Genomic DNA, 16,148 nt, shown 5'->3' with positions numbered 1-16,148 from the left:
GAAGTACCACACTGGCACACCACTCAAAGCTGCCTTCACCTGGAGCATTCCCTGCCTTCCTCTTTCTCCAAAAGTGACTGTCACTCCTTTTCTCCCTCCCCTCCTGGTCCAGCAGCACGTCCTTTTGTTCAGCAAACCCACCAAACAGGGTTTATGCATAACTCCTAAAAATTAGGAGTGGGTGTTGACCCTTTATCTCAAGTACAATTTAGAAAAAAAACCCTACACAACTTCCAGGCAATGAATTAGAAACTGCTAGTACAGTAAACCTCAAGAAGGTTTTAATGGAAAAATCTGTGCTATAAATTTATGGTCAATGTTTTGTATCCTTGCAGATTCACAGGGTCTCCCTGAAAATCAGAAAGTGTTGGAGTGGTTTGCTTTTAAATATAAAACATTCTAACTGCAAAAAATGCAAAACCATTTTACAAGAAAACTCACTAAGTTTTCATCTGGTGCCTTTTCACAACTTATTTTTTTTAAACACTTTTATCAGGACAGGTGGGCATTGATTTAGTCAAGTGCTGCAATTGCAATTAGAGAGTTATTAAGCCCAAGGTCGGATAGTCTAATTGACATTAAAATCTAACTGAGGCCAGGGAATAAAGGTTTCCTTCCTGCTTCAGTTTACGTTTACTGCACATATAAAACTACCTTCAAATAGTACTAAAGGTTGCAAGTTGAGCATGAAGAAGTTAACAAATTACAAACTACATAGATATCATCACAAAAGTAATTCAGATAATCTTGCATATACAACTTTAATTCCAGAAAATCCTGTTTTAAATTCTTGACTCTGCAACTTTCACAGTCTTGGGAGCACATTGTGTTTCCTTGATTTAAAGAAAAAAATACATTTTGCTACAACATATGGACACCCACGTTTCCTCAACATGACTGCTTGGAACTGTTAGATCCACCACATTGTTCTAATGAAGTAACTGATAGCGGTAGTAGACTGTTGTCTTCTACTTGAGGCAGAAGAAAATGGGATGAGTTGCATATTTTGCTGGTAGGTTTCATGTGGCTGACACAAAAGAAACAATGAGGCAATGAAAGGTATGAGCTTCTGGACTTCGTTTCTCATTGATGCCTTCAGATGTGATGGCTATTTCTGTTCTGCCTCATCTATATAATCAGGGCTAGTCCCATCTCTTCCCCAGCCTAGATCTTCATCATGATTCCCAGTAGATCTCAACAATACTCTTTCTTTATTTGGATAGTTCTAGTCCCCAAAACTATATCAGGGCATCCCCTAACCTCAGAACTCTACTCCAGCCCCTTCCCACACTAGCTGGCTCTTGGCCTCCTCCAGTTCTCTCATCCTCATTCGTATTCCTCCCTCCCAGTCCCAGTTTCTATTCAAAAGTATCAAACCCTCACTAATATTCTGGAGTTTTAGCTTCCCTGATGAGACTTCCTAAACTGCTTTGTCATTCCATCCTTTGACCTCCCTGCTCCTGCTTCCTTGACCAGCTGGTTCCAAAGGCGGTTCACTTCCTCCTAAGTAACTGTGGTGTCTTGTGACCACAAAAGGGACTCTGCTATGCTCTTAGTTTCTGTTCCTGGCTAAAGTGTAGCTTACAGATGCATGTAGCAACAACTAAGGAAAACCAGCATTTTCTTAAGCCTTGCAAAGACTGTGAAGGTTTAGTTGTTTTAGTGCTTACTGTTCAGCTCAGTGATGTTGAGCTTTCCTTAAAGAAATAAATATAACAAATTAGTTGCTTCATGAAACACAGGCAAACTTAAGGCTTGTCTTTCTAGACATTTATAACTTGGCCAGTTTTGAAGATAGAAAAGTCACATGGCAGATGGCAAAGCTTATATTTCTGTTCAAAATTACGAAGGGTCAAAACAGTCAAAAAAAAGGCCACCAGAAATTGTTTTTAATTGCTAGATATGCTAGCATTTTGTTCAAGCCTCATTTTTGGAAACAACTAGAATGACTTTGCTGAACCCTTCCAAAATAATTCTGTTTGAAGCAAGCAATCAACATGACAAATTTCAGCCTAAGCAATTGGATTTTGGCAAGGCTGTGCAAAACTGAACAGGGAGCTTTTAACCAGCAGAGTGCAGGAGCTCTGTTAATTGGCCTTGCCACCAGCTGAGATTGCAATAAACAACGTAAGTATAGGATACAAATTTTAAAAAAAGTAAACTAAATGAAATAAAAATAGTAATTATGGATGGCTGGAAAAACTTTTTAAAGGATCAAAACCAGACTGTGAATATTCCTGTGCTGATGTTTTGAGAGTTGCCAATGATTTCTTGAAGTTTTAACCCCCAAAAAAGTGAGAATTTCAGTCAGTTAAAGTTATTACATGGAAGACAAAAATTAATCAAAGCTCCCTCTTATACATTCTGTGTTGGAGGATTTCTCTAACACTTAACTCTGGTACTCATGTAAAACTTCTCTAAAAAAACATTTCCCTGGTGTGAATTTAAGCTTTGACAGGCATTTTATAAATACTGTTTGGATTTACAGACATGTCAGATTGTCAATAAAGCTGATCAGAAACAGCATCTTAGCTGACATACACAGTTGCCCAATCTCAGATCATTACTTCAGCCCATGTTTTCTAATCTATATAGATTCATTTTCCCTTTCTCTTGTTTCTGAGGATTAGAAGCCCCATGAGCTTACAAGGTTAGCATCTAGAAGGAAGGACTAGAAATTTCATGTATTTCTTCTGCATCAGAAAACACAAGCTGGGTTAGTGTAATGAAGGATTAAGTCCTAACTTAAATCCTTAACTGACACCATAAGTGTTGACATATGCAGAATATGCATATATAGGACAACCCACTCTTGTTGTACTAAAACCCACCTTATTCCCTTCACTGCTGGAATAAAAGACCTGAATGTAAACGGAACCAATTACTTTTTTTTTTTTTTTCCTTCTTCTTTGCTCAGGAAACCAAGTATTTACTCCTTCCTTCCCAAGCTAATAGAGAACTTCTTGTTTCCAATCCCACTATTTTAAAGACTGTGTTGTCCCTTTGTTAAATGTGGTGCCTTTCTTCCAGATGTTTCTTTGCTGCCTATTCACCTGACCCTTGCTTAAATCTAGCCTGGGAAACAGTAAATGTGTTGTGAGACAGGAGAGAAATGAGAGAGTTTGGGTGAGGGTCAGCCATGACTTCAAATTAGAACATTAGACAGTAACCTTCTTTTGATTAATGTATATTCTTTACTAAAGACCACAGCCAGAACTTTGCCTGGGAAAATAGAGGGAAAATTGGGCAGTTAAAGGGAAAAGTAGCATTTGACCTTGCTGTGCTGAAGAGACATGAAATTCTCTGGAGAACAAGAAAAAATGAGGAGTGAGACAGAAACACAGCATGAGGGAGACAGTAGGAAAGCCAGAGAAGAAACTCATTGTGGAAAAGAAAATTTCAGATTTTATGAAGAGGGAAGAAAGTAAGGAATAACTAACTTGAACCATCACAGGAGCTCAGCCTGCCTGGCAGAGAGGACCAGTATCTCAGAATCACCCCAGAGCATCCCACTGCATCATCATACTCTTATAGGCTCACTCACCTGCTGCCCTTGAGAATAAAGGGTCTCACTGGCAGAAGCCTTATCTACTTATACAAGACAATGACTGGTTTAAAGCTACAGTATAGCAAATGCCTCTTGGGCCTTGCATAAACCAGCAGAAACCACTGCCAGAATAGCTATGGCTCATTTGATGTTTGGGGTTTTTTTGTTTGTTTGTTTGTTTTTTAACCAAGTCAATCAGGCTTTCTCCTGAAACAAAATGGTGGGACAGAACACCTTTTTTTGAATTGCCTGAACTGAAAGTTTACATTGCTTTTTGTTTTGTTTTCTGGCATGCTTGGTCAAGCTGATCAACTGTTTTGTCACATCCAGACAGCATCACTTACAAGAACAAAAGGTATCTCTGACACTAGAAGAGAAGGCTGGATCACTCACTATCTCAGCAATTGTACTGAAATGTTAAGCTGTGATGAACAGTTGCTCTATCTCAGCTCTGGTTAATTAGATGCTCTGCAAGTTCAATAGAGAGATCTGTTCCTAAATATGCTTTCTAGTACTACTTAATCCTGGAGAAAACTAGTTACAAGCATAGAAAATCACTATGATGTCCTAACAGTTGTGTGAAGCTGGAAACTAGGGTTAGATTTATGGTAGTTATAAAACTTTTCCAAGCCAAGTTTTAAATAAATTTTAATCTATTTCTGCTTTGGAGAGGAGAACAGTAACTTCTTAGTGATCTTGCATAGTACCCACTCAAAAAAATAATGGCAGTTGTGGATGTTACATTTAGGTTCATCAAAATCTGAAACTTAAGAACCAAATGGAGTGAGAGTTACAAGCTCACTCAAACAGATATATGAGGGAGAAACTACAAAGAAACACTAGTATCCTTTGATGTAGCTTTCTTCACTGCAAGAAAATAAAAAAAAAAAAAGGAAGAAAATAAGTATTCTAATTCCAACTCACTCTGGACCTCAGCCAGTCCACCATGTAATAGAGAAAATGCTAATGTTGGCAGCAGTAATCTTAATACGAGGAATAAAGAGCAAAACCATATACTAATTCTATTGCATCTAAGAATAGCCTCTAGATTGTGTTGTTCACAAGAGCTGCCTGTGTCATGGGATGACTGGAGGGAACAGAAAAAAAAATAGTTTCCTTTTGATGTTCTTCCATAACGGAACGGTTTTTAGCTGAGAGACCTCCAGAGGTCTCCATCTTATGACTCAGTCTCTTGCTTTTTATTTATGTGGTCCCTAATTTAAAAGCCATAAATAATTAAACATCAGTTGTGACACTTTTCTCTGGCATAGGGCTGCAGTTTCAAAGAGGTCCAACAGCCAGCGCAGACTAGGTCCATCAAACCTCCTGGACATGAGCAAAACAGCTCCAAGTCTTGCACCTGGTCCTACTGGGCATATGGCACAGGTCTGTCTGCTAGTGTGCTGAGCATATACAGTTTGCTTTCTTTACACTAGAGTCTAGCAGAGCTGTTTCCTTCTCTTGAATTTTACGGAGAAAGGAACTTAAGCCAAAGGTTTAAGTTTGTCTGAAATGAGACAAAGTGGTGCTGATGGATAGAATGATGACTCATGACTGGTTGGCAAAGCCTGTGGCTGTGCCCTCTGTTCAGAGAATCTATCAGCCATTGATAAAAGGGTCCAAAACCACACATCTTCCCTTTGGCTTCTTATCTTCTTGGTGAAAAGAAGCCAGGAATGCTTTTTTCCAGCTTCTCCTAGGCAGCACAATATGTCTTTTCCTCCCAAAGGCAGACCTCACAAAAGGTACAAAGAGTTTAGTTACTAATAGATTCATTGTAAAGGTCACCAAGAAATTTTTGCTAGTGAAAAATACAGCTGTCAGCATTATGAACAAAATCATTAGATGAAATCATAATATACCTGTGCTTTGCACTGTCTGCTAGTAATTAGTCTGCTGACTGCTAGACCAACAGGTCTGCTTTAGGATGCCAAGCAGCCTTGAATCCAGTTGCTTCAGCTCTGTCTAGATGTCCTTCCTTATGTGGATTCTAGCCCCTGGTTAATAGAGACAAAAAGAAGGGGGATGTTTGATTCTCATCTGTGCTGCAGGAACAGCCAGGATAGAGGCCCAAACATAACTGAAGGTCTGATATTAGGTGTGCATCTGTATCTGTTCTCAAAGATACCAGACCCGATAACCTACCTTCAACTTTGTGAAATCACTCTAAGGCCAGAAGATATGTTTAATCTTCAAGCTTTATTAATCTATCCCCTCCTTCCCTTCTTTTTGGCTGTACCACATCTGCCACAAATCAGATAAGACAGCCCAGAATTTTCTCCATAGCTAATTCTTATTTTCTGTCAGAAACTTGGATGAGAAACTCTCTGCAGTGTCTACAGGGACCACAGCCTCAAATTCGTAAGGTGCTACCAATTTTAACAAGAATTTCATGAACACTGATATAGAATATTATTAGTAAAAATTGTTTACATACAATAGTGCAGCATTACTTAGCTGAAGAAAACAGTGCCTATACAGGGCATGCAAAATGAACAGAACAAGCCCTTAAAAAAACCTGCCAAAGGAAAGGAAAGCATTGATCAATGCTAATCTAAGCTTCAATCTACAGAATACCAAAGTCACAATGCTTCGGAAGCAAATGCATCACCACTGTGCAATAAATCTAAAGACATTCAGGTGAGAGATACTAACCTATACACTGCATTTGAAAGAGAACAAGCTGTTGCAACACATTCTCAGAAAGGAACACTTCTGGACAACCTATGAAAGTAGAAATGACCTAGAGTAAAAAGGCTGTTAGCAATCCAAACTCTTGGCTGTCTGGCTATCAGTATGAGATCTGTAACTTAGATTAAAAACTGCAGAGCCAGGATAGTTAGTGTTGGATTAGTAAAGACACAATTAATTTCAAAATCCTACAATTATGTATTGTTTTTCTGGCTATTAGTCTACATTTTAATTAGTTTGTGCTAATGAATACACTTGTCCATGTCCATTTTTAAGTGGCAGCTTTTAGAGGAGCTAGAAAATTGGTCACCTGTGGAGTGCCAATGTTTCACTAAAACCTAACAAATAATTAATGCTTTCCCCACTTAGAGTCAACTAGCAATCTCAGGGAGTTTTAGATATAAATTAGAATGAAAGATGAGATACTCAAAATACAGTTAGAGCACTCATTCATCAACCACGATTAAATAATGTTACGAGAGCCTGGAGAAGTGCTGAGAGTTGAGTTCCAGTCTCTGAACTACCCACTATACCTCCCTGGAGCTGCAAGAGCACCCTGTCCTGTTTTCCACTGTGACTCTTGAAATGCTTTTCTTATATCTGGTGCTATTCAAGTTTCTTCTTTTCTTGAGAATTTCTCCTTGGAAAATAGGTCTTTTTCTCAATCCTTCCTATTCATAACCCATTGTATTCTGGGGAAAAAATTAACTAATACCAAGTGTGCTTGACTAAAGCAAATGCTTTCATCAGATCCAGAATCCTAACTAACAAAGAGGTCAAGCCAGGAAATATTTGTATGTTTTCAAATCCAGATTTCCTTAGAGAAAATGGGTGGAAGAGCTGACATGAAGTAATCAGCATCAGCCAGATGTAAACGAGAATGGAGATGCTTGGGATGGGATTAAGGAGAAATTAAATGCCCAGATCCAAAATAAACATTCTGAAAAAACCTGTAGAGCATTCACTTAACTCCAGACCTGTAAAGGCTCTATAGGACTTTTATTTTGTTATTACCCACAAATCCTCAGCCTTGGTAAGAGCTGAGCAAACCAGAAGCTGTTTTATACCTAAATCAGGCTGGGATCTACAAACACCAGGCTCTCCAGAGAAGCTCATTCTGTTAAGTATCACTCCACATAAGAATACATTTCTCTCTGTTGACAGTAAGTGGAGCTTTAGGTCTCTCATGATCTTGTACACTGATATATCCAGGCAACAGGAATTTCACCCCTGACCTATGCAGGGAGACAGAGTTTACTTTTATTAATCCTAACTGATCCTGCTCAGCATAGGAACCGAAGATACACATGGGCTGAAGTCCCACTGAGACACCCTTCTCTTGCCTTGTATGGACAACTTAGGTCCTTTACATTAGGTCCTGAAGTCCACTCCAAACACCAATGTAGTATTGTGCTGTTTCCTATTGTAGCATCTAATTATTTTTTGCAGTCTTAACTGCTCTTTGTTTTGGTCACTAGTTCAGCTAAGGACCAAATTTTACTCATGTCTGTAACACTCCCACTGTTCTAAGTTCTGGTGCCTGCTTAGACAAGGGAGCCTGATAACACTAAATTACAAGTTAACTTTGAAGCACAGAGCTAAGTGCATTAAGACAGCTGTGTGCTATAAATTAAAATCTTAAAAACATTCCAAAAAAATGATGAATCATTTAACAAATTACTAAGAGATAGGAAACTTTTAAGTGAAAAGCATTTTCATTTTGTTTAAAAAAAACGAGTCTTTTTGAAAAGAAGAACAACAGAACAAAACAAAAGCCTATCATATGAAGCAAGGCAGATCGCAGTCAAAAAAAGAAAAGTGATGTTTCTGCAACAGTAAATCTTGGTAACCACTTGTGCACATTGATTGTGTTCCTCTTCCATTTTTAACTTCCACTAAATTAAAAAAACCTGCTGCTGAGCTATGTCCACCTCTTGCAGCCTTTTAATTATCTGGTGCTAGAGTCTGGGAACATGTAGAGATCATTTTGTAACTTGTGCAAGTCACTGCAGCTCCATGGACTTCCAGTGTGACTATGCTAGCTTACACAGGCCTTTGACTCTAGTCCTGATACAGCTCAAACCATCCTTAATGATGTAGGGACACATTTGCTTCAGAAATAAGGTTATTGGTTTTACAAATTTTATCTAGGGACTGGCTTGACCTGGGTCCTTCATTTGGGTTTCTACCAGCAGCAAAGCAGAACTGAATGTTCTTCTTCTCAGGGTATTGATGACAGCATGGATTCAAATGAATGCACATTTATGGAATGCTGCAAGAAGCTGTACCCAAATCACGTTGTCGTTGTTGCCAAGACAAGGAAACTGACAGAAAAATATTACCCAACAGGGAAACAGTGGCTATCAGGTAAGGGCAGAAACCAGGAGTCGAAAGACCAAACCCAGAGTGTAACAGGCCACAGTTAATGCAAATAAGAAACTCAAGGATAAAGGAGAACGTCAAGATCCTTGCAGATATCGTAGAAGGGTTGGGTCTTGGACATAAACAGTGCTCTTTCTACCTTTATTTTTGCAGATTCCATTCTTTCAGGTGATTTCACTGCTCCTCCATATTCTCACTGAACTTAATGTGCCTCACAACACAGTAAGCTTTCATGGAGGAGAGGTGTGAGCCAACAATGTGCTCCCATGAGCCAACAGTGTGCCCTTGCAGCCAAGAGGGCCAATGGCATCCTGGGGTGCATTAAGAAGCATGTGGCCAGCAGGTAGGAGGTTCTCCTCCCCCTGTACTCTGCCCTGGTGAGGCCTCATCTGGAGTACTGTATGCAGTTCTGCCCGGGTATGCTGTGGAATCTCCATCCCTGGAAACATTCAAAATCCACCCGGATGTGTTCCTGTGTAATTTGCTCGAGGGGATCCTACTCTAGGGGGGTTGGACAAGATGATCTCCAGAGGTCCCTTCCAACCCCAACTATTCAGTGATTCTGTGTGTATCATCTAACACAACAGGGCTGTGATCTTCTGTTAACTCCTGAAACCAAGATACAAGTGAGCTTAATTCATAGAATGCCAGATTGGAAGGGTCCTCAAGGATCATCTGGTCCAACCTTTCTAGGTAGGAACATAGTTTATATACAACTGGCCAACAACTTGTCAAGCTAAGTCTTAAAAGTGTTCAGTGTTGGGGAAGAAGTCATTATTTCCTTGGGCTGCTTCTAATCTCGGTACTGCAGGAATACTGCAGCTCTCCTAATTTCTACCATCTGCAAAGGTGCAAAGGAATGGACTATATGAGTGACCATTTATAAGTATATATAACTATATGTGTTCATTTCTCATATTTTTCGAAATGCAGCTGAATTTTTGGGTGCGCTCAGTTTGAGAGCATCACATGCAAGCAGGCACACAGATTTCCCAAGTTGTATGCAGGTCCTGTGTGCAAAACAAAAATCCCATAAATTAATCAAGCTATTCTCATAGCAAGCTGGAAAGAAAGAGATGGACTGGGGCAGAAATTGTTATTGTTATCTCTATTTTTAAAAGCTTGGAAGACGCTCAGTTACTACAGTGGTGAGGACCATATAAGTACCTAGACAGACTTATTTGTAACAGGAGTGTTAAGTGTGAGGGTTTTTCCATCTCAAAGTTGCCAGCTAGCTGAGACCTTTTCCTCTAAGGGAAAAAAAAAAGGAATATTTTTTTGAAATCATTTAATATTTTTAAGTCCTTAAAAAGTGAGTTTAAAGAGATGAAATTATAATTCTATGAATGTGCTGTTCTGCTTTGTTTTTCCCTATGGGACTTCAGCATTTAATTTGCTCTCCTGGTACTATTTCATCAGACAGGAAACCATTCCTTTCGTCTCCAGTGCAGTCCCAGGGAGAAAAAAAAACCAAAACAACATGCAATAAAAAGCTGCATAATTAACATCATGTATCAATGTACCCACAGACACCCTGTATGTTTATATGCTGTGTTCTTTGTATCAGTAGACAGACTTATTTGGTAGTCATGAGAGTAGCTATAAATAATACACAAAATGAAAACTTGCAGGGAATTCCAAACAGGACATTTACTAGACTGAGCACTGCTGGCTTTGCTAATTGATGAAACTTTTTAATACAATTTTTTATATTTTTTTCTAAAGATAATTCTGCCTAAAAATTTTAAAATTAAAGCAGCTCATTACAAGACGAGGTGCAGCAGTAACGCACAGTATCAAACCCAACTTGTCATGTAATGAAAGCAAAACAGTATCTGTTGTCTTGCAAGTATTATTTAAGTTTAAATTAGGCATATTAATTACTGTTAATGCCTCCAGAGAACCCTCTCCATAAAACCAGATGACCACTGCAGGTGTGTATGTGAGAACAGGTGAAGTTCCAGTACAGTAGATGCCTACTTTAGCTGAAACACACAAATATTGTTGCTTTAAAAGTTTTTATCCCTAGATGAATATCAAAAGTTGTTGAAACAAAAAGTTTTGTGAGCAATCTTTCATTGTCATCATTGCCTCAAATAAATAAACACACAGTATTCCTCTGGAGAGGACTTATACTTACCCTTGGCCTCAAGAAGTGGAAATTCACCTAGGAGAGGAAATGAAGTTCATGTATAATTTCCCTCTCTTCCTTTCAGCATCCTCTCTAGGGATGATCTGTGAACAATCTGAGAGCCTTGTTAATAAAGCCTCGACCTGTCTTTAGCTGAGACTTGTTGGCTGCCTGAATAGACAAATGGCACTCCCTGATAAATGGTCCACTCTGGGCAAAGGAAGACATCCAGACCAGGAGAGAACCTGAGACATACTTGGTTTCATTCTGGGTAAACTTCATGCGTAGCTGTCCCCAAGAAAAGTGCTTGAAATGAATCTCTGGAAATAAGGTTGCCTGCATATTTTTGCCATGCGTAGCTATGCCTTGAGATGGGATTAATCTAGAACTATTTGAATTTTGCTGCTGAAATCTGAAACACTCTCAGCTACAGATCATGGTGTTGAGTTCACACAGGATTTTTACATTTCCCTCTGAGCCCAAGCGATCTGTACACAATGAAATACAACTTCTTCAAACACTTTGCTAGATTGTATGAGGTAGGACTGAATACAGCTGTGGACATAGATTGAAAGATACGGAAGAGAGTGGCTGCAGAGATCATATTCCATGAAGCATCACTTTCAAGTGACAAGAGAATTTCAGCAGAACACAATAGCGAGAAGAGACAAGAGTATAAGGTCATTTTCCTCCCTACACTCAACCTGATACCCAGGAAAACTCAATATTAATTAGTTTCATACAATACTCTCCATTCTAATTCTGAGTAGAACTGTGGGGGTGAAATATCACAGACAAGCAGTCTGAAAGGGCAGGGTTTTTTTTTCACATTGACTCAGCAGTTGCTTGCAAGGCCTATTTCATCTTTTTCCACAGAAGCAAGGATTTGTGGGAAAGACAAAATGCGCAAGGCATTGCAATGCTGCAGCTTAGTCACTGTCTTTCCTTGTGACTAAAGAATGTGACCTGTAGACCTCAGCAGATACAGCAAACCATGTTCCATGAGATCCTTTGAATACTTATACAAATTAGACTCAAAAGTTTCCTTCCTTTTCAAAATCTTTTTTCCACTAGTAAGTTTATTTTTCAGGCTGTTCCCAAAACCAGTACATTTTTACATAGTCATTGGAGAATATTAGTGGAAAATTAATTTAGAGTTCTTAAACAGATATTTATATTAGACCATACTACAATCATGATCCTGGCCCCTAGCCAGGAATTAAAGTTCTATTAAGCTAAGCACTCAAATAACTATGAAGATGGTTATTCACTCTGCCAGACTTAGGAAGATTCTTTTTTCCTGAGTGGAGCATGCACAGAGTGCAGAATTTCCAAAATTCCCTGAGTAGATGAAGTGAGTGAATGGACTGTTGATTACACTACAAGATGAATATCCCTCTATGAGGAAAGCTTAGTAGAGAGATACTTCTATTGTACCATGCACAATTGTTTTACAATTCTTTACCATTACTATTAATGCCTTCTAGAAGCATTCAGGTTCAAATAAGTTTAGACTACTCCATTTTAGATGTAAGAGATAAAAATTTACTTCATTAACTCTACTGTTTCTTTATCCTTACATAGAGGTATCGCATGGTGTACTGGATGGAGGGAAGGAAATGCAGAGCACTTATCCACTTAGTTTTCTGACCACCTCAAAGAAGAGATAATACCCTGACAGGATAAATGCTTGAGAATAAGTAGAAATTGAAAAGGGTTTCACTTTTTCAGTACAACTGAACATCATGCTGTGATTACTCAAGCCTAATCTACCGTAACACGTAAGTTCATGCAAAGCCTATTCATTTTTGTTTCACTCAAACCCAGAAGTTATAGAATGCATCACATTAAAACAAATTCTGTTATTATAAATATTCATATTGCTGATGGATACATCTGATATCCTGAGAAAATTATTAACAAATACCAATTAATGATCACATGTCTTATGTATGTTCAGAAGAAAGGGTGAGATCTATTAATAGGAAAGAGTGATTCTAAATTTGAAGATAGAAATAATTGCTTCTGATGCAATTATTTCCCTGCCAGTTGTACTGGGCTGTAAAGAGTAGATTGTGTAATATCAGCTTTCAAATTACATGGCAAAAAAATGCAGGGTAACGTGAAACAGAATGAGATGTTACAAGTGTTAACCTACAGAGGAACTCTGTGACATTGCCAAGATAGTAAGGTAGGACATCCTATTTTCATTTAGGATGCATTTGCAAACATGCTAGACAAGCTTAATCACACCAGGTGAGTAAAAAGGAAATTATAGCTTCTTATCCCACACTAACTCTATTAAAACAAGTCAGATTCATACTGAAGGAGGTGCACGGGAATAGTACTGCTGCCTTCCCTTGGATTTTCTACCCTAGAGAACAGCATTATATAATAGAGTTTACAAGCTAAGTTTTTAATGGCATACACAAATAAATACATCTTGGTTTTCAGGTAGACTTAGGTCCTTCAAGACCCAATGAAATTATGGCAGCTACAGTTACATGGCTCCTATGTCCAACAAGTTGTTTTTATATAGGTGCTTCTGTATGCATAGTATTACTGCTGAGTATTAGGGTGGTGTTTCTTTATATTATTTATAATTATTTATATTATGTCTATTAATATTTTTTGTTCTTCCCACTCTGAGAACAGAATGAAATTACACAGACTTCCCTGACAGCAATATAGTATGTTTTGGATGGAAAAGCTACTCAGCATTATACAGTGTCCACTCTGTATAAACTCTTCCACTGACTTCACAAGCCACTGATGCATCACAAGAGGACATTGTAAAACAAGAGTTGTTCTTCCTTAGGAAGAAATTAATCACCCTCTTATTTTGATCATAACCTGTAGAAGGACAAATGTCATCTAGGGCTTGACCAGCATCCAGTGAGGTCATTAAAAGTTAACAGCAAAACAAAATGTGATTAAATGTTACTTCAACACAAGAGATTATTCCATATTTACAATAAGTAACATAGTTCTGTTTTATTTTCATGCAAGAATGTGGACTAGGGAGATCTAAGAACTCTACTCCATCTCCCCTGCTGCTCCTCTATTTTAAATAGGTGACAGGGGTTTTTTGTTATAATTCTATTACAAAAATAATTGGTGACTATTTGTCTAAGAAAAATATGCTACAACTAGAATCATATATGTTTGTGAATTAATGATGCAGCCCTTTCTCACTCAAAATCCCCTTTGAAAAAAAAAAAAAAAGGCTCTTTAAAAGGCTGCAGGATCAGTAAATCTAAGCTAAACTTGAAGACAGGACAATTTCATTTGCAAAGAAATTCAAGGCAAATGAGCTCAGTACATAATGTGATCAAACAATAAAGATAAAAAAGATGCTTCTCATGCTGCCTGAATGGCTGACATAATTCTGCTTGCTTTCCTCCCCTGTTAACTTGAGAATGCAAATGGCTTTGCTGTCAGGGTACATTTGTTCTCACTAATTCAAGACATTATAACAAGCCAAAATATTTATTTCTTTTTTCCACTCTACTTTGTGTTTTATCATAGTGGGAACATCCTCTACAGATTTCATTTACTGTAACATTATGCAAACAACCCTTATGGGGAAGTCACCTCTCCATAATAGAAAAACTAATCATAAAGAAGTCTCTTAATGTTTTAGGATGTGTTGCCTCAAAAGGCCCAAAAATTCTGTTCAGACCAACATGCAAAGGCCAAAATGCATATTCAAAATAGCTGCTCAAATATTCCATCTCAGAAAACCCTTGGCTTTTGGAAAAAGAGACATACATTCTTCATGCCTTTCAGTAGATGGAAAGGACTACCAGAACATGTTCTTTAATTAGGACTAGATGATTGAATAGAAGCAGACAACTTATTTATATAGTTCAATCCTCAACCGTTCATGAATGTCTACAAACTGATGCAGGCTCATATTCAACTGGTTATATAATGGTCAAAATGTTTTCATTTGAAAAATGTTTTGATAGTAATTGGATTTTAATAAAGTCATCATTTGCGTACAAAGCATTTCTGCCTCCTATAGGAAATAAAATGAGATTTCAGCTAAAAAACAATTGCTGTTTTCACTGAAAAGTCAGTTTGACTGTCTTTGGGAAGAAAAAAAAAATTAAAAAATCAACATTTCTGAATTAGATTTGTTTGTGCCACTTAAGTGGCAGAAATTGGTTCCTGCCAGTCTCCTTGTTAAAATCCAAAAAACCCAATGACTCACCACTTAGAGCAGTGGAGCATGAGTCCAGATTTGCTCATGTAGAATGCTGAAGTTAGGAGCCTATTTGCCATATGGTCCTTCCAATTTGAGTTGCTCCATCCATAGCCTGTCTCTAGCAACACTGATATGAGCTATATGCAAGTGGCTTCTCACTTTGGTACCTTAGTTATGGCCTAAAATTAGGAGAGTTTAATCAGATCATAGAAACTATGTTTATGAGCAAGGCCTTTTTAATTAGTTGACTTTTGTTCACCTTCCCCATTCATGTAGCAGCTGCTCATAATACCTACCCTATTCTCTTGGTGTCTCCTTCACACATGCCGCATGCTGTCTTTTCTAGGTTCTATGCACTACCTTCTACAGTCCTTTGGTCTCCCACAGTATGAGCTCAGAATCAGGTCTTTACGTTAGTAGATGATTTGAACATACAAACAGAAAGAAAACAATCCCACTGAAGCCCTTCCAGTTGTTAACACACATTAAAAAGATACATTAAACCAAGGTCGTTTCTACCTGATTTTGGCTCAATTTGACTCAATATTCTCCATCAAGAATATTCTCCATCCCTTACCATTCTCACCAGATGTCTTGTCTTTTCCATTTGTAGCTCCAGTTCCTTGTCTCTGTTAGGGAAAAAAAACCAAAACAAGTGGTTAGAACAAACTTGAATGTGCATTTTCCCCTTGGAATTACTAGCAGTTACAGCCTGATTTCTCCTCAATCCCTTGGACAGTCATTCAACCTCAAGCAATGTTGCTTTGAAACAGTACCAGTCAGAACAGGAATGCTTAGTACCATGTAGGTACAGCTGTATAACTATGTGTGCAACTGCACATAATCATTACGTTAGTGATGGGATATGCATAATCAAGTTACCAGCAGTGCAAGGGTATGAGCTACTGTAGGACATCTCTTTAGGTCACTGCTGTGCCTCCATTTCCACAGTTCTTCCAATCTGACTTTGCCCAGAAGAACTATCTTTCTGCTTTGGCCTCAAATGGAGGTGGAACTTGCAAATTCAATTCAGGCTGTCCAAGGAATAGCCTCATGAAATTTGCCATGCTTTCAATGAAACAAACTGATTTAAGTCACTCTACTAAAGTAAAACATGACAAACATCAGTACAGTCCAAATATATACTTACAGTGGCATTATTAGTGTGGTTATACCACTAGGTAACA

At 38.2% G+C, this 16,148-nt stretch overlaps 1 protein-coding gene across 1 annotated transcript in view; it reads right to left on the bottom strand.

The window, feature by feature from the left end:
• PCP4 (Purkinje cell protein 4) overlaps nucleotides 1–16,148 on the bottom strand; it is a 74,790-nt gene that overhangs the window by 14,119 nt on the left and 44,523 nt on the right. The window contains exon 2 of the mRNA XM_010000446.1: nucleotides 15,539–15,590. Coding sequence (XP_009998748.1) covers nucleotides 15,539–15,590 — 52 coding nt within the window. The remainder of the gene's footprint in view (nucleotides 1–15,538; nucleotides 15,591–16,148) is intronic.

This window comes from Chaetura pelagica, unplaced genomic scaffold (genome assembly GCF_000747805.2).
Source record: "Chaetura pelagica isolate M959 unplaced genomic scaffold, ChaPel_1.0 scaffold244, whole genome shotgun sequence".
NCBI classification, from domain to species: domain Eukaryota; kingdom Metazoa; phylum Chordata; class Aves; order Apodiformes; family Apodidae; genus Chaetura; species Chaetura pelagica.
This window is presented reverse-complemented; position numbering and strand designations above follow the sequence as displayed.